This window comes from Anopheles coustani, chromosome 2 (assembly GCF_943734705.1).
Source record: "Anopheles coustani chromosome 2, idAnoCousDA_361_x.2, whole genome shotgun sequence".
NCBI classification, from domain to species: Eukaryota; Metazoa; Arthropoda; class Insecta; order Diptera; family Culicidae; genus Anopheles; species Anopheles coustani.
The window spans coordinates 69,749,926-69,769,213 of NC_071289.1; the positions used below are offsets into that span (position 1 = coordinate 69,749,926).

At 47.7% G+C, this 19,288-nt stretch overlaps 1 protein-coding gene across 2 annotated transcripts in view; it reads right to left on the bottom strand.

Moving 5' to 3' along the window:
• Nucleotides 1-19,288, bottom strand: part of LOC131266827 (Krueppel-like factor 7) — a 247,477-nt gene that overhangs the window by 11,868 nt on the left and 216,321 nt on the right. For both annotated transcript variants that reach the window (XM_058269483.1, XM_058269484.1), the window contains exons 3-4: nt 9,057-10,017; nt 8,844-8,987 (exon numbers count right to left, since the gene is read on the bottom strand). In XM_058269483.1, coding sequence (XP_058125466.1) covers nt 8,844-8,987; nt 9,057-10,017 — 1,105 coding nt within the window. The remainder of the gene's footprint in view (nt 1-8,843; nt 8,988-9,056; nt 10,018-19,288) is intronic.

Sequence of the window (19,288 nt, forward strand, 5' to 3'; positions counted from 1 at the left end):
TGCGACGCCAAATTGAAAAGCTTCCACCCGGCGGTCGCCGGACAAAAGCTGACAGATCCTGGCATTTTCCCCCTCCCTCCATCCCTCCCCGGTTCCGAGTCGACCGGAACGGCTTTTCTCCGGGCCCCGGGAGGGGAAAGTTTCCGTGTCGTATCTCCTGACAGCATCGGTAAATCTCCTTAGAGTTGCCTGCTTTTGTCACCATCATTAATCGAGTTGGCAATCCCGCATCGCCCCCTAACAAGCCAGACCCCTCCCAGCGGTGCACAGACAGAAGTCTGGTGCACTTTACCGGACGCCCGGGTACGATGACGCTTCCGCTGCGCCAGAGCCCCGGCCATCGGCGACGAACCGGGAAGGCGCATTATGGAAGAAGTTAATCTCTTCTTTATGGGTCTGTTTTTCGAATCGTAATCCTTTGGGACACACTTTGGGTGGGAACGAGGGGGGTTGTCCAGGCCAAGTGGACCGCCCTTTGTAAGCCGTTTGCTGCGTACTGGTGGAATTCGGGATGGTTTGTTCGCTCGACCGTTGGAATGTTTCCAGGAAGCACAGCGCAGTTTGGCAATTGGGCCGAAAAAGCGATGCTAAGTAATAACTTCCCATTAGCTGTTTTATGATTTAAATAATTTAAGGTGAGCAAGCTTAATTTTTGACAAAAATTCCCTGGTTCCGACAAAGAGTTGAGGGTCTTAAATTCTTCAATTACAAAGTGAGAGTGAGTGGGTTTGAAGGAACCCGAAACAGCTGGAGCGTGAAGTAATCCCCAACGAACGGTGCACTTCATTTGTAGACGAATTCTTCCCCGGGGACCGGGTCGTTTGCCAACACTTCATTAATCCTTTCGCCGATTGATAACGCCAGTACCATTGGAAGGATAATTGCTAATTAATTTTTAATTAACATACTATTCCGGGGTGGCTCTTCGGGAAAGCGCTCGCTTGTGAACGATAAAGTCGTTCGTTTCGTGCAGATCGGGAAAGAAAGTACCATTGAATAGTTGATTTTATATCTCGATCCAACCCTTTCCCGAAGGACCTTCCATCATTGGGATGGACGGTTTTTTTTTCTGTTGGTCGTTTTGAATCGAGTTGAATTCCGTTAAAAAACGAGTGGCTCACCCCACCTCCGACGTTCCGGCCGCTTGCTGTGAAACGAATCGTTTTAATCGCTAATTGAAATCCTTCCCCGGGCCTGATGCCGCGACCCGGGGTTCGGTTTTGGCTTTCGAGTAATAATTAGCGTACCGTTGCTTTTCCCGCCGATGGTCCAGTTTCTTTTTAAACGTTCGGCGGATATTTGCCCGCGATAAACCCGCGTGAAACCGGAGGATAAAGCGCTCCGGAGCGTGGTTCAGTAAATCCGGAAAAGTCGATGCCCAAACGCTAGTACCTCCTTCCTCCCTCGAACCAAAACAAAAAAAAAAACAAACCTCCTGTAGGTGGTCTGCTACTGATTTTCGTAGGCATCTGCCCCGGGCATGCGTTCCGCTAGCGCCACATCAATGACGCACTCCAGAGGGCGAAAGGGAGGACGGCCCGAGCCGTACACTTGTTTCGCCGAGTGCGCGCCAAACTCCAGCAATGGCAACGGAATGGAATGGAATGGAATGGCATGGTACGGAATGGAATGATATGAAAAGCATTCCTTCGGGCTTCCCCTGCTCGCTTCCCCAACCCACCCTCCGCCCCTCGGAAGGGCCGGTGTAATACATTCCACCCCGTGCGCCGGTCGAGAAAAGCCAGGCTACCAGGTCCGTTGCCGTCTAATGAAAAATTCAAAATATTCCTCCTCATTGCGCCAACCGGGGGCACACGGGTTTGCCGGGTTTCGGTTCTTCCGGAGCGGACGGTTTGGCGTCGGGGAATGCGTGGCAAGCGGCGAAGTTCCCGCTGGTAGTGACTTCAAACGGTGCGGGCATGTTTTTGGGTGAGTTTTTGGCAGCTTGCGAAAAATCACGCAGGAATGACACAATGTTTTGGGCCAAAAGTGAGCCGCGGTTGGTAAAGTTGGTAAGAATTTCCTGCACGGTGGAGGACAATCATTCCCAGCCACTGAATGACGTGCAGATATATAGAACTACATTCGAAATAATGGTTTTATATTTTCGGGAGATGATAGTTGATCACATCTGCCTTAATTTTTACTTTAACGCGTTGACTGCCATGTAGGTGACAGCAGAAAACATTTCTATAAAGTTTTTGGCCCATAAATAAATAAAAATGCAACATAAAAATTATAGTAATATTTATTACCAATTCTTAGAGAAGCTAAGTTTTTGCTTAGCCTACAAAAGTTGTTGGTTTAATAAATGTAATAAACAAATTTCATTAAAAAAGATTGTACTAAAACTTGTGCTTAAAACGCTTGGCACTTAACACGTTGACTGCCAAGCGTTTTTAGCACACCTTTTTAGTACAATCTTTTTTAATATAATTTGTTAGTAACATTTATTAAACCAACGAGGCTAAGCAAAAACTTACCTTCTCAAAGAATTGATATAAAATATTACTATAGTTTTTATGTTGCATTTTCATTTATTTATAAGTCAAAAACTTGTTAGAACTGAATTTTGCTGTCACCCACTTTTGGGTGATAGTAATTATATATTATCTACGAGAAGTGGTAATTGGAACAACGTGTATCCATCATAGAGTTTAAAAAATTGCTGTTATATTGTTACTGTTCTACCTTTAAAGTAAAATAAAGTTTGGTTTTGAGTCGGCCTCGTTTTTTTATTTAATTTATTCATAAATCTTTCTGCGAAACAAAAGTTTTGTGTGAACATGCATTGAGCTACTTTCGTCGTTTTCTCCGACGTACCTAATTGCTTTATCCTCCATTTCTAGACAAATACTCTGGGCCGCGCTCATGGAACTGGCATTTCAAAGAAATTTGTACCTTCAAATAATTTCCTCCAGCGGGTGGGCCCTAAATCCGCCCACCGAAAGCCGCGGCTCCGGCACGTAAACATCGGCCTCCCCCTACCCTATTCCGATACGCTCCCGAACGCCGAGCGAACGGAAAACACATGCCCGCGCACCGTTGCGCCAGGCGCTCTGCATGGTCCGGCGCCGATCCGGAAATATGTTTCCCTCCGGGATGTAAATGGCATTTTATGTTTTATGTTTAAAAATTTCTGAGGTTAAATTGTTTCTGCGGTTCGACCGTACCGAGAGACCGGCCGGCGACCGGATGCTGCCGGTGAATGTTCCACCGAAAGTTCCACCATTATTGCACCGTGCCCCCGATTAGCGCCGGGAGGCGGTGTCTTTTGGGGGTGGTGGCTTTTTCCACCCGAGCCGGGGTTGGTTTTTGGGGGCCGACTCCGACAATGGAGTCTGCCAACGACGAGCGCCTATTCTATTAGGCCCAAAAGAGCACCGTTTCGTGCCTTCGAATTTCTGGCCCTACTCCGCGTGGTTCTGTATTTCTTCCGAACGGTTTCCTGTAAGTTATTTTTCCATTCTTTCTTTCTTCGGTTTTGGTTCATTTTACTTTACTGCGCCACGAAGAACCTTCATCATCTCACAGACCTTCCAGGGAGGGGGGGAGGAAGTAGCAAGCGGAGCACCGGTTCCGTCCGAAATGATGATACACTTTTCCAACACACGCCCGGTTCGGTTTGGTGCTGCCGGGCGTACAAACATGCTGCCACATAAAATATGATTTTAATAAGCTCCAGCCAAAAGCACGATGAACTGGACGCGCGAGGCGCCGGCGAGTGGCTCGCGATTGTGCCGTGGCAAAGGAAAATGTATGCCCTACCGGTAGCATCCAGCACCAAAAAACACGCGCCCAACACGCGGTAGAGGAGTGTGGAATTTATTGAAAATCTTCTCGCCGACGGAAGGAAAGGCACGTGCCGAGTGATGCTGCGTCTGGTGGAAGAAAATAATTCACCGTAAATAACTCGCCCGCCCTGGGGCGAACGTGGTGCGTTCCGTGGTGCGGACTTTTATTAAAAACATACTTTGGCGAGAAAGTTTGCCAAGCTGTAGAGACTAAAACAGAATATGTATATTTCGCTTGTTTGAAGATTCGAAGACCAGCAAATTGTTAATTACTAGCTACATTTCACGATCGGTCGGAAGAGGCGAGAAACCGATGTTTGGGTTATTTATAGACCACTCTCTAAGGCAGTCAGCGCTCTCGTTTGGTCCCGAAATCCGAATCATAACTTCGGAACCACACCAAAAAAATAATCTTCCAACTTCGAACGGAAACTGTGCGCCGGCTTATTGATTCCTTTGAACCACGCCATGGAAAAGCCAGGCAGATCGAGCAACATGAAAGCATCGCTTAAAATAACATGTACTTCAAACAGGGCTCCTTTTCACCCTTGGCGAATCGCTCTCGTGTTTTTGTTTTGTTTTTTTTTCTTCTTTTGCCCATTCACATCACGCTGGTCTCGGGAGGACTTTACGGGGATAATTATCGTTGCCCCACCGGCGGCATCCGTCTCCTCCCCAACAGTTGCAGTTCACTGTTCTTCCGTGCTTATCGTGGCGAAGTGGATACACTTCACTTTAAACAACTTACCACCCCTCCCAAATCCCGTAGTCGAGCGTCGTCGGTTGAGGACATACTCCGAGCCGCGCGGTCGGAAGGCAAAACGTTAAAAGTAGCCGCCTTTTAAAGGAGCCTCTTGACGCGCCGGGATGAAGCACCATCCGGCACGAATGGTTGCCCGGAAGCTTGAAGTACGAGGCCGAGAGGTGGAAAACCGGGGGGGGAACGCAAACTTCTTGACTAGCTGCTGGGTGGGAGCAGCACCAGGTCCTCGGGGCAGCCGGAACGCGCACGGAACGCAGAGCGCACATTACGAGCGCTGAAGTACCCCGAAAGTGGCTCCATAAGAGTGATTTAGAGATAAGGCATGAGTCAAAAATTATGAGGATAAATATTTTGCTCCTTTGGCAGCCTCGGAGAGTTCACCCCCCGTTCCAGCCAGGGGCGGGGGGATGGGCGGGGAAAGGGCGGATCGCGTCCTCGCCATTTTGTCGGGGCCCGTGTTAATCAGCGCACCTCGGGGGAAACATATCCTTTTTCGAGTGCGAGGTCTAGCGAGGTTTGCCTGCTTCCCCCGCATTGTCGCTCGGCGATGTTCGCCCTTTCCGCGCGCGATAGGCTCGAGGATTAAACAGAAATTATCATTTAACGGCGTTTCGGGGACCCATTATTCACGCAACCAGACACACGTCCCGGACACGGCTGATGGCTACATCCTGATCGAGTTGCCGGCCAAAGGGGATTCAACCGTGAATAGTGGAAAGGTCCGTCGATGTCGGGAAAAGGTTTGTGCGCGTGCTTCCTCGCTTGTTTTGGAAACTAGAACTACGTGAGCTGGCTGTGAGCACGCAATAGAACTTATATCTGGTACGAAGGAATAAAGCAAACATGGTCCAATTGCTCCCTAAAGCGTTATCAAGAAGGAAAAAGGTTGGAGAAGTTCGTCCGATACAACCTTAATCTAGGAAATTTTATAATTTTATCAAAGAAAGACATTTTAAACCTTTGACTAATTGCAAAACATTGGCTTTAATTGTTTTTTTCCATGGTGCAAATAATCTTTCACACTACAGCTACTAAAACAACTTAAATTTCTTAAAAGTAAAAACCAAGACCAGTAAAAAGAGAGGTCGATGCAAAGCTATTCTCTGCACCCCCATTGTTTTGACAGTTAGTTTGAAAAGTCTTCACAAACATTCTTGTATTATGTGGGAGGTCTTCGCAAGAATCTCTTAGACAAAATAGGTAGCCGGAAATTATGGATCTTAGTGTTTCAGTTATCACTCATGGTCTCGTGGATAGTGCCATGATATAATATCCCGAGTAGTCAAAAGAGCTTCTCGGTGCGAAGTCTTGAGATATGGATCCTGTTGGTCGCCGTGATATGGCCGCAATCAAGTGTGAAGGCCTTGGTCACGAGCAACACTCCACTCAACGCCTCAATTACTTGTTCAGTCAGTGGAATATTCTAAATTTTCTGTTTTAAACAAATATTTCAAGCAGCTCATGAAAGGTAAACAAAGTTCAAAACAAAAGTCAAAAATATTCTCACGGTTTTGGCGCTTTACTCGGTATATTTTGACCTCTTTTTCCGTCGATATTGGGATAAACATTCTACGCATCCCTTTTTATCAGAAAAGTTATAAAGAAATGTTTCTAGTAAGTCGGTTACCTGAAAGAAAGAAACGATAAATGTGCAACACGGATGTTTTATTTACGTGTTGCTATGCAACGTCTGGACTTGGCGCAACAAGGAACAAAGCAACCGTACTGTTATTACAACCGTCCTTGGGAAACTCTAGTTATTCCTTCTCAAGGCGAACCCAAATTACTTCGCCAAGAGAGCTAATAAATTGCAGGGTGAATAAATGCCACATTGCCTCCGCCGTGAGGAAGCTTTTCCCGGGAAACTCCTCCGCCCACCGAAGGTACCAGCATTGTTCGCAAACTGCAACCATGGCATCTTTTCCGAAACGACCGGTGCCACTGTGTGATTGACTGACCGTCGATGTCCCCCCCCACCAGCACCGACGGTGATGATCAACGGACGGAGCTTGAGCGGGCAACTGCTACGGCCATGTTCCGAAAAGTCCAAGGGCACGCCGAACAAGAGACTACGACGAGTCGTAAAAGTTAATCCGGAAAGAAAGACACTCTGCATACGGGTCCAACCTCGCCACGGTCACAGGGTGGTTCCCGCACCGACAGGGAATGGGCCAAAGTTGGGCGGTAAATTAGTAAACCAGGTCACATAAACCTTGCCCGTCCGTTGCAGGACGAAGGCAGCCGGGACACACATACGCACGGCTGATCGCACACACACAAACACACACGCTGGTGCTCGGAAAACTTGCTCTAATTTATTCCAACTTGAATCAACTTTCCCCCGAAGTTTACTTTTCTTTCCGCCGAGCGAAAAGCGGACCCGATGTTTTACGGCAAAAGGATAAATAAGCAGATCCGGCTCCGGTGACCGCACAAAAGCGACCGAAAAACATTCGGATGAGCCATTTAAGGCGGTCTTAAAGGAAAACTTTGTCAACAAGCGGCAATAAGATTGATTTGAATAATTAAATCATGGCACTGTAATAAATACCATAGGTTGTGTCTGCCCGTGCGCGTCGCCGGTCGAAGGAACCCGGCTCAGACCAGACCGGATCCTGCCCTGCTGCGGTGTTGTGGTGAGCCAGCCAAGTCTTTAAGGATCGCCCGTGCGAACGACAACCGGCTGCCCGGCTTCGGTAAGTTTTACTTTTGAATATGAATCATTGATTAGCGAGCGCACGGAAGCGTGGGTCGGGTTTCGAACAGTAAGCCGATCGTTAAGTGGAGCCCCGGACGAGTTCACCGAAACCGCACGAGATAGATAAGATGAGGTAATTTAATTGCCGTGCATTCACCGACTTGAAGGAACGGAAAGAAGTTGGCGATCGTTGAGGATTAAATGAATCGCACGAATTTCCTCCACTCCAGGGAAAACTGCGCCACATAAAACATTTACTGATGATTTGTTTGTTTCAATAGTTTGGATTCAAAGGATACGGTTCAGTTCATTTCCAATCAACGAAGTAGTTTAAGATGTGTATAAACAAACGATTAAAACGAAGACGGCATGAGAAGTCAATGTAATTTAAGCCATAAAACTGCACAAAGTTTGAGCAAATGCTAAGATAAAGCTCTGCTTTAACTAAGCTAAGGTTTAACAGCTATGCTCTGTGAAACAATTGTAACAGGATACTAAAGAAAGTTCTCAATTACCATTGCAAGCAAATAGATTGAAACAAAGTGTATAGCTTCTTGGACTCGGGATGTGGATAAATATTTTCAATGCAATAAGGCTCCTCCCAAATCATTATCCATAATGATAATTGATCGTTCTAAAATTTTCTAATCTCGTGAGTTTTATCCAAATCCGGCGGCAATAACTCGTTAACTGTGTATATAAAGTAACATAATACAAAGGAAAAATAGGAAATAAAAAAACGCAAAAATGATTTTGTTTCGAAGCTGACTTATTTCAATTGCTGAGAGTATGGAGATACCAAGATACTTTAAGACCATTTGAGTAGAAAATTAATTTCAATTACAATTAAAGAAAATATGAAAATGTTTAACACAGTATGACAATAAAATTTCAAATATTTTATCTATAACCATTTCTTTATGTTACTTTACTAATTTTAAGTAGAATCTCCTTTCAAATGGAATCCTCCTTTCAGAATAGTACATTCTGAAAACATCAAATCATCGTTTAAGTTATCCGGCACTCTTTCGGTTTCTTTTTAATCATCTGACCCTTTGTAGGAAGTGTATGCCGACCCCTGCTATATAGCGATTTGAAAGGCAAACAATTATTCGTAAACATCATTGGAATTTCATTTTCGAAATAAATAATATAAAAATGAAAATAGTTAAACCATTATGTAAAAAAAGTCTAGTCGGATAAACCCAACGAAAATATTATTAAATTGTAATGCGTGTAACTCAAGGTCGTAACGTAAAAAAATGTTATTACGTTATTTATTAAATTTTTATTAAATACACATTCATATCAGCAAATCTGTTTTATTGCCAATTTTAAGAAACAGTCCTGTACCTTAAATTGGTTTATTTTCTCCATTTTTGAACTTACTACCATCAAGATCAAGAGACATAACGAAGAAGAAGAGAACTATGTCCGGTTCCGTTCAATCAGAAAATTTTACACGTTATTTTCGCATGTGCATGGCGTGAGTAAAGTTTTCAATATTCCATAAGACGTAAACGCCCATCACAACCTTCAAGCGAAATAGTGGATTGAATCAAACAAACTTTAAATTAAAGCCACTTACCTGTGTGCGTTCGCTGGTGCGCCTTGAGGTGCGAGCTTTTCGTGTAGACCTTTTTGCAGCCGAGAAATTGACACTTGTGTATCCGTCGCTTCGAGTCCGGACTGTGGTCCTGCTGCCGGTGGTGATGCTTGGAGGTTGGTTGTGCTGCAACGGGAGGAGGGAGGGGTAAGAAAAGGGCCCGTCTTCGGGGAGCTGCTGCTCGGGGAAGCTTACCCGTTGCGTTGGGTGAGGCGGGCGAGTGTCGTTGCGCGATGGCCGCGTGCAGCTGGGGGCTGACCTGTATCACCCGCGTTACGCCCGCGACCACGTTCTTGCCGTTCGCCCCGGTTACGCCCGCCGTCGTCGTCAGCCGGACCACGTGCGGGCCCGCGGACACTCGCAAAATCTGGCCACCCTGGCGATCGAGCAGCGCAATCTCCGAGCCGGGTTCCTTCTTGATCGTGGCCAGCGGTAAACTGCTGCCGGTGCTGTTGATCGTGGTGCCGTTCGGGGAGGTGTCCTTGCTGAGGTGTGACTCGGGTGAGGAGGGGGGCGTTAAGGTGGGCAGCAGGTCACTCGTGGCCCTCGCCACGAGCCTCAGCTCGATGCCGTTCGTCGCATGGTGGAGGTGGCTATGGTGGTGGCTGTGGTGGTGACTATGGCGATGGTGGTGATGGTGACTGCTACCGTTTCGACCGGGACTTCCGTTCGTGGTGGGATTCAGGTTGATGCGTGTCGTACCGGCCGGACCGGTGGGTGAGGCGGTGGACCCGTTGCTCGATTTACTGCAGTACTTTTCGCTCGGCTCGTCCTGGCTGTCGGACTCGTCGGGGTCGTCGTCCGGGTCGTCGATCGGTTCCTTTTTCACCATCACGGAGCAGCTCAGCAGGCTGCCACTCCCGGACTGCCAGGGGCTGGCGGTGGTGGACGATGGCGCATGCACTCCATCCGACGACGACGACGACGACGAGGAGGAGGAGGAGGACGAGGAGGATGAGCTGGACTCGGAACGCGAATCCGAGCCGCGGTCGTTCAGGTTGAGCTCGTCGAAGCAGTACGGTTCCACCTCGACCTTCCACGAGCAGGGCAGGGGTCCGGGCGCCGTGAACAGGTCCCAGCGTGTGTCAGCCGGTAGCTTGGTGTACTTCTGCAGCTTCGGTTCGTCCTTCAGGTATCGCTCCATTTCGTAGCAGGTCTGTGGAGAAAGCAAGCGGGAAACCGATGTAACCGGTGAATCAAAACAGCGCATATTAAATGTCAAACAACAGCGTCATTCCCGGTGCATCCCACCGACGCCGGAAGGAAAACTATTTCCACCGGGTATCTTTTTTTTCCAGCTCCACCAAAAGTGTGTGGGGAAAAACACAAACGGTGTGAGTGAGATAGATTTGAAATGAAAATACTTTCGAACAAACTTTCCCCATCGTGCAATCGAGGAGACACCCGTAAGCCATCGTCGGAAAGGATATACGGTATGTTTGACGCACGTTTTTTTTCTATTTTTATTTTCCTCCTACAATCCATCTGCGATACGATGCGGAAAGATTGGAAATGTGCACCGGAATGTCACTTATGCTCGCGCGCGTAACGCTTCCCGCCGTTCGGCAAGGATATATTATCGTGTAATCGTGAGTCGAAAAGTTTTCCGCATGGGAAGGCACCCGCACCCGAAAGCAAAACAAAAAAAAAACAACCCAGATGAAAACAAATGTAAGCAGGATCTCTTTTTTCTCTAGTCCCCCTCCAACCCCGCACCCTTTTCCATCCCTTCCGCGGGGCAATGTGAGGAACTCTTCGGCGCTTGGCACCACCTCATTGAAAAGTCGAAAATGCGGAAAAACTGTCGCATTCGAGTCCCGCCACCGGCTTCTCCTTTCCCGGAAGTGCTTGAATTTTGTCCCTCTGCCCCTCTCACTCACCCCCCCTCCTCAGTGTATCCGGAAATATCTGGTTTCCGGGTGGAAAACTGTGCACCCCGTGGCTTGAGTGATAAACTTTTCCGATTTTCATCTTTCACACTCCCGCGCGAACGGTGCGTCACGGGATGGCGAATGAAAATGCTTGTGTTTTCCCGAACATTCGTTCCCTCCTCCACCATCTGCCTTATCGTTTTCGATGGGTGGAGGGGGAGGGGGCGGGGGAGGGAGGGATGGCAAATGAAGCAATAACAGGAATCAAATTCACACCGACCGAGCCGTCGCTTCGGCGTGTCAACTGTAATGGATATATTTATTCATCTGTTTCGTTGACTGTTCTTTCTACCTTTTTTTTTATTATTATTTTGCTTTTCTTTTGCCGTCCTTTGTTTCCGTTGGAAAGTCGCTTTAGCGTAAAGTGTTTCCCCGTGGGAAATCTTACGCAGCGCTAGTGTTTTAATAATGCTTGCACAAGCAAACCGTAAAGCAATGCTCGGGCAAAGGAATGCTGCGTTTGGAGAGGTAGAGAGGGAGGAAAGACCGGTGGCTGGAGGGGGAGGGGGGGACGGAAGTACAAAATAAAAACAATATCAAAATTAAAAACAAGATATGAATACAATTTATGCAGATGAAAAGCTCCAGTACGCGACACGGGACGGGAAATGGAAAATTTTACCGGAGGACAGAGATGCTGTAAGCGAAATGCCGATGAACAGAGTCCTTTCCTCGCGCCCTTCCCCTGTTCTCCATATATTTTCCTGGCGTACCTTTCGCAGGGTGGGAGGGGGGCATGCGGGGATTAAGAAGCCGGCGGCCGTGGAATGCGGAAGAAAAATCAACGAAACAGCCCAAAGGCACGCAGCAGAAGTAGCAGACGCTCACGCTTACACCGGCTCTCCGCGTTTGCCGCGAGCAAGGAAAATCTGTAAACTTCTTAATTACGAAATACTTTTTACTTAAGCACGGCCTCCGGCCGAGTTCCCTGCCCGTTTTCCCCCTGCGGAGGGAGGGAGGAGTCAGCCAGCCCGGCCTGCCGTAATGGGGTGGTGGATTTTTGGCGCATGTTTTTTGCTCCCGGCTCCCGTCGGTCCGTGCGAGATGTACGGAAAACTCCGTACCCCCCCCTCACAGCCTCCGGGATTTCCTTCGTTTCGCAGCGAAACGTCACGGCCGCCGGAGACAACAATAAAACTTTTGCCGTGGCAAATCCATCGTCGAACCGCGGATTTCCGAGCCGGCTCCACACGCCGCACGAAGTACGTGGAAAATTATGTATATTTAAATTTATTTAATGGGAAAATTTACGTTTAATAAAATCTCCCACTCCACCCCCCACCCCCTCCCCTCGAACTGCGGTGGCATTCTGTGGCCCTGAGGGAGCCGGGGGAATTCACCGGCGAGTGTTTCACCGTGCTTGACAGTTGACATTTCCAACCGTCGTGGAGCCATTTCGGTGACTTTTTGAAGAATGCGAAATTAGTCCACTTGCGAAAAGGGAGAAAGGTCGTGGCGCAGTGGCGGGGCTAAATGGGTGTGAAAATTATTCCGTTCGGCTAGCAGGTAGCATAAGGTGGGAAGCGATGTGAGATTTCTTATGCGGTTTTTATGTGCCTCTTAGTAGGGGATTATTTGCGGTTGGATTCATCGGGCTTCGCGCCGTTTTTTGGTTGGAGTTTTTTGTTTGTTTCTTTTTATTTCATACGTAGGAGTGGCCAAAAAAAACCAGCAGTTAAAGGGGGTTGGTTTCGGGGTGGAAAATTGTGTACACGCGCGCGGATCAACCTGTTGCTTTCAATTTGCGTGGATTACAGTTCCAAAGTCGGGCCCGTCAATTTGGAATGGAATGAATTTGAATGGGGTGGTTTTTACTAAACCGCCGCGGAATTGCCTTACGTTGCCTTGGCAATGGAGGCAAAGGATAATGATGATGCTGGTGATGATGATTACGCTAGCTTTGATATCATTTTTGATGAGAATATAAACAAGTATTCGATAAGCAGTTGAAAGCGAACCAGTGACGCAGTTTATTTACAATTAAATGTGTTTTAGCACAAACGGAACGCTACTATAAAATCCTCGACTTTCCCCATAATTAAAAGGTGTCGCTTGGAACCCCTCGGACCTCCTTCCTCCGGCTCGTTGTAAATAAATAACCATTCGATTGTAACTGTGAGCCAATCAACGGGATGATTTAACACATGACTACCACCGGAATGATGACAGTTATTTATTATTTATTGGGATCCCGTTTGTTGTACCGGAAGTGAAAACGGCCCCCCCGGAAGCCCGGCAGGTATCTGTCGTTTGTTAGCTTTTCACCTAGCCTTCCATTCCCCGCCGAAGGTGGGGTGGGTTTGGTTTTGCCTTTGTTTGGAAACGATTTTTCCTTTTGCACACTTTCCGGGCTTTGAGAGGGACTCGACTTTTATACCTGCCGGCCCCCCCTCCCAGGAAAGGAAGTATACTTTCCCCGAGCCTTCGCGATGGGATGAAAATGGGGAAAAACACGGAACGCCTCAAGACGGTCGGACGGTCCACACCGTAAGCCCATAAATCTCTCTTGCCTCGGCGACAGTTGTGAAAAGCGGAGGAACGACCGAACCGATCCCGTCCGGTCGGCAAAGGGAAGCGACATTCTTTTGGGGAGGGGAGAAAGGAAAATTATACCTTCTCTCCATCGCTTCGCTTCGGTGCGTAAAACCCCGAGAGGGTGGTTGGGGATTCGGGAGACGGGGGGAGAGAGGTTTGGTATTGAAAATGTCGCCACGCCATCGATGACGTTCAGGGAAAGCAGCACGGATCGGATCGGGGAATGCCCAGGGGGGCGAGGAGGAAAATTCTTAATCCTGCTCGCTAATCGACCTCTTCGACATTCCTTCGTCGTCGCCGGCGGCGGCGGCAGCGGCTTTGTGCCTGGTGGCTGCGGTATGCTCGGGCTCGGGCGCCGTTCAAAGCTGAACACTTAACAGATTGACTTATTTATAAACCATTTGCGATGAAGTGGCTTTCTCGAGGTTCCTTTTTTCTATTTTTTTCTTGTTGTCGCTGCTGTGTGCGTGTTGTATTTATGCTTCGCTGCTGCCGGTGGCGGAAAGCGTTACGGAAGAAATATGACGGAACCGAGCGACCGTCAACACGAACAGGTGGATTATTTGCCGGATCGGTTAATGGGTTGTCGTGGCGTAGAAAATTACGATGATTTGGCAAGAATGGGACAACGGCGGGTGACAGGTAGGAAAAGGGAAGAGGGGGGGATAAAAAAAGGAAAAACCCACCCGTCCTTGGGACCAGTTTTTCCGATCGGCACACGCACTCCAAAACCTCTACACACACACATACCCCAAAATGCCTTCGTGAACAGCATAAAGGAGTGAAAAGTGGCGCGCGGGCTTAGAGTAATTTAGGGTAAATGATGTCTGAAATTTGATTTATGCCTCCGGAACACCCGGAGGCCCATTTCGTCTGTCAGCGTTCAGTGCGTGGTGGGTGGGTGGGGAGAGGGGCGGGGTTTTGGCTGTACCCGGTGGGGATGATTTATCGGATACGGAGCCAGCGTTCCGTGACGCGCGTATGTCATTCATTATTTATTGGGTATCACCCTAAACACCTTCCGAGGTGACGATTATCGACAAATGGTCGCGCCGGGAAAAAGCTACACCGGAAGTGTAGGTGTGTTGAAGAAGGCTGGGTACGGGTGCACTGGGATGGGCGTAATTGATTCATTATGCTGACAAGAGGAAAATATTAGCAGCATTAGTCGTTCCAGTTGGATAGTTTAAGTTGGAAATAAATGGCGTTCATCGTCCTGCGGAAATTATAATCATTTTTATTCGCTTTTAGCTAAATTCACAATTGTTTGAAACTTTTATTCTCTTACAATTGTAGACTGCTGATTGTGCGTGTTTTAAAAGAGGACAATATTTCAACATCAACCATCAGCATATTCGCAAATAACCTTCAGCGAAGCGTATTTCGTTTCTTCAGCTCGCCATATTTCATTCCATTTTATTACGACACTTTGCCTTCAAAGTAATGCCTCCCTGCCTCTTGGAGGTGCGGGACACCTCCCCCAAATGTACATACTCCACTCGGCAAGCCTTTTTACCGACACAAACATTTACTGACACCTTTCCATGCCACGGGGAACTTCATTTGCGTGACACAACCATGTCAAAGTCCCAATCATCTTCCGGTTTACATTCCACTGGCAAAAAAAAAAAAAAATACACAACAAAATGGAAACACGCATCACTCGTACGAACTGTGAGAGTTTTTCCTCTCTTATGCCTCCTTCCCGCCCCTTAGCCGTTGATGCCACTTTGGTGAAATGGGCGCCACCTTCGGCGGGCGTAATGTGTTTTTCATCGTCAAATTTATGATTCAATTTCATGATGGATTTAAAAGCTCAATTTATGCGGTGTTTTTGGGGGGCATCCCACCACCACCATCACCACGATTGTACCGTACGCTAGGAGGCATATACACTTAGTCAATCAATTAGTTTGAGTGGTCCCCGTTTTGTTGGTCGATTTTAAACGGGCGAAAGTTTTGCCCAAGAAAGGATGCAAGCCCCCTGGGAAAGGATTATCGGAAGTGAAATGGGGGGAAAGGGGGGAAATGGTTTAAAGTTGAGACGTTTATTTGGGTGATAAAAAAAGAAATCAGAAAGGATAATTTTCGATCCTTTAAACGGGCGCATATAAAATAAGTTTCGTCGTTCATTTAAACGAACGTATAATGGTCGATTAATTTGGGAAAAGCTCATATGTAAACTGCAGAAATGGGTGTAATGAATCTGTATGGAGATAATGAAATCAGTGTCGCGCTAACTCCAATGTTGATGAAACAGTCTGATAAATTTCTACATCAACACTTGTTAAATTGTAAGCTCCAGTAGAACAGCGTTCACCTTCAAGTTTCATCGTACCTTCAAGCATTCCATTGCATTGTCCTTCACACCGGAAAACATCTGTTTTGAAGTAAAAAAAACCCTTTAATACCCTTTATCTCCCATTCCAGCGTGGAGGGGTTTTCCGAACGAGATTGCGTCTCCGTCTACAGTTGCGGTTTTGAAAGGGATTACACAGTTCGGTCATGTCCCTCCCGGGAAAAACTCTCCCCCCCACGTGCCATATACACCTTTGCTTCGAGGGCGCACATTTTGTGCTGACCCTTATATATTCCGCAAACGGCTTCTGCCGAATGAACTCCCCATCGGCTTGGATAACAAATGCGACAATCGGTCGACAGGTCGCTGTCGAAGGATTCGCCTCCCTCGGTTGGGCTTTTGTGGGTTGGCCAAAGCAAGCAATTGCACTCCGACGGTAGCTTGCGGTACTGTTTCGTCCCGATTCCCCACGGTGTGCATGTGTGTCTGTGTGTGTGGTGAAAATGTGCGGAAAGCCTGTGGTCCTGTGTGTCAATCGTGTACTCACACACGGTGGAATTGGAATGGCCACATCACAGCAGGAGCAGCACCGTTGGCAATGACGCTCCGTTGGTGCTTCGTTTCGAGTTTTCCGTGCCACGGCCCACCTTCCGGTCAGTTTTCTCGTCTCCCCCCCGCTTACGGATCGAGATGAAGAATGATTCACGCAAATCCATGGTTCACCAGGACACATTAGTGCCCAACCTCCATCGTTCCGGAGCGTTGACGAAGCTGTGGCAAATGTTTGCATTGCCATTCCGGCTGTAAATGAGAACATACGATACCGGCTGGATGCTTTTCGGGACTCTCGTCGGGTAATTGGGGAAAGTAATTTGCAAGGTTTTACCGGTCACTCGACCACCACAACACCCGGCGCCCGCGTCTTTACCACCCTCAATTTCCCCCTATTTCCACCCTTGACGTCGTGGTGTTCCACCGAAAAAAGGCCGACGAGGCCGAGGCAAAAGTTGAGGTTCCGGTTGAGATCTACATTCGGAATACATGCGGGGTGTTTTCCGATCGGATTAAAATGCCGTTCGAATGTTCTCTGGCATCCCGGCATCATTCTGCCGGCAGACATCAATCATTTTTATGGATCGTGCATTTCTCTTGACGGTATTTTGAGGAAGGCGACACTTTACGATCGGACGATTATCTGGATTGGGGGCAAAAAACTGGAGCGGACAAGATAATCCACACCATGACACCGTTTTGTTTCTCACAATAGTTTTAGCTCGCATAACTCCACCCCGATGGTATCGTTGTGCGTTGTCATTTTCGGCTAAAATATTCCTTATTCCAAACGGGTAAAATAAAACATCCATTTGGAATAATAATTTTCACCCCAAAAAAGAAAAAAAACGAAACGCGAAATGCTTTTTACTCCCAGCGACTCGGACGAGCGAAGGGTGTGAAAAGTGTGCAAACGCTAAGCAGCCTGCAAAAAAAGGAAGTGAGGCTCATTTACGGGTTTTATAGCTCACTCGCATACTAAGTGTTCCCCAGGCTCCTTTCGGGTCGGAGGAAGAAAAAATGTTAAGGATCCGGCGAGAAGACGCTGTCAGAAGAAATGGGACTTGTGCCCGGTGCAAAATAAAAAAATGTGGTGGCAAACGAAACGATCGCCATTCGAAACAACGAATACACAGGCACACAGGGAACAAGCAAACATACACGACATCCGGGTGGAGAGATAAAATTTATGCATGTCATTAAAGTGATGAACGAAAACGAGCCCAACGCGAGCTTTTTTTTACGATCTTCCCCCGAAAACGGAGGGCCCCATAGAATGGGGTGGAAGAAAAAAATAACTACGAGTCCTACGCACACACACACTCACATACCCATAGCCTCAGGTCACCCTTGGCGCGCGAAATGCGGTGGCATCTTTCTTATTGATTTTTGATGGTCCACTTTTTCGTACCCTCTTTGCGCACACGGTTGAAGGATAATGACGGCCCCGCCGGAGACGGGGGTCGGGTACGCCATGGAAACGGAAGCGGAAGCCCGAAGGCGAACACCTCCTCCCTCGATTAGATGGCTGGCAAAATGAAGAAAGAACCGATGGAAAGTCGAGGGTAGAATTTTGATAAACCTGCTAGTCGTTTCCGTTGCTTCGGGGCAGGGATGGCGGAAGGTGGAACCACAACGATGGCCCTGGCCGCCGGCGTCTTCGGGAAAGGACATTTTAAAGCAATCGATTACGTGCGACACGCCGACCAATACGAAATGAAGGAATCGAACACAAATGCCCACAAACACAAAACGGGAAGAGATTGATTTGCACGAAAATGGAGGATGTTTGGTTAGTTTGTCTAAAACGTGGGACCAAACAACAACAACAACAACAGTCTCCAGACCAGAAAGGGGACCGTGAGGTGTGACAATCGGTGACAATTTCAAAGTTTTTCCTTCTTTTCTCACCCCCTGCTCGAAAGCACGATGGCGGCAGACAAACCTGAAGCGATAAATTTTCCTCAACATCACTCCGGCGTCCGTCGAAGGACAAGAGCATTCCGGGTGCGCGTCCCCGAAATTGCGAAATGTGATCCGGGAGAATCTGAAGAACTTTTTCCCCGGGTATAATTTATTTACTTTCGTCCGGGTCTATTTGCTTTGCGTTTCCATTGGCGGCTCGAGAGCCGGGTCGGAACAAAAATAAAAACCCGCCAGAAGCGCCAGGGCATAGGCTTACCCTACGCGATGTTTGTCAGCTTGTTGTCTGTGGCATGTCGGTGGCGGGGGAGAAGACGAGAGAGAAAAAAAACAACAAATAACATCCTTCAAGGGTCCCGGTTGATAAATTTGGTGTCAGAATGGGCATTGAGTCTCGTCTGAATGAAGGTGTCTGGTAAAGATTGAGATTAATTACTTTGTTGCGCAGTCTCTTCCTGAGGAGTATTGATCATTCGGGCACCGAGCGAGCGAGTTTTAAAAAGTGTTTGCCTAAAAAGGTATTTATTCCGGTACGAAAGGAAGCTTAAAGTTTTCATTCGCACTTTTCAGCGCAAGCTAACGATTTTACCTTTGTCTATGTGCGGCTCAACAAAAGTGGGTGACGCTGGGTGTGACACCATATTTCAAACAAATGGCCACTTCTACCGTTTCACTTTTAATTATTACCCCACCGGGCGGGAGGGGTGCACTTGCTTGATTAGAAAACCAAAGCCCACGGCCGAAAAAACAGCCAGACCTGCTGCACTGCGACAAATATTTCTTCCATCGGGTCAATTCATCAACGCAACTCTGACAGGCAGTCGATTTGAACCGCACAGGGAGGAAGATCCGTTTCGCACGGGAAAGGACAAACCCCGAAAGCGTAAAATGAAAAACTGCTCGCTTCCCAAATTACACCAACGTTCGCCAAATACTGGTGGGAGCCAGACGGGTGCCGCGGGAAAATCCTCGCTTCGACACCCGCTTCCCGTGGCCGTGCCGAGGGAACCGGGTGGGAAAAACAAATAAATTTTCATGGTCCTCATTTTTGTTCTTTTTTTTTTTGTATTTCGCGTTCATCCTTTCGGTATGATTTTCTTTTCTTGTTTTCCTTCCTCCCAAATCCACCGGGAATGCTGCCGGGAATGTCATAGTTGGCGTTGGCGGTATTTGCGCAAATCGAACAC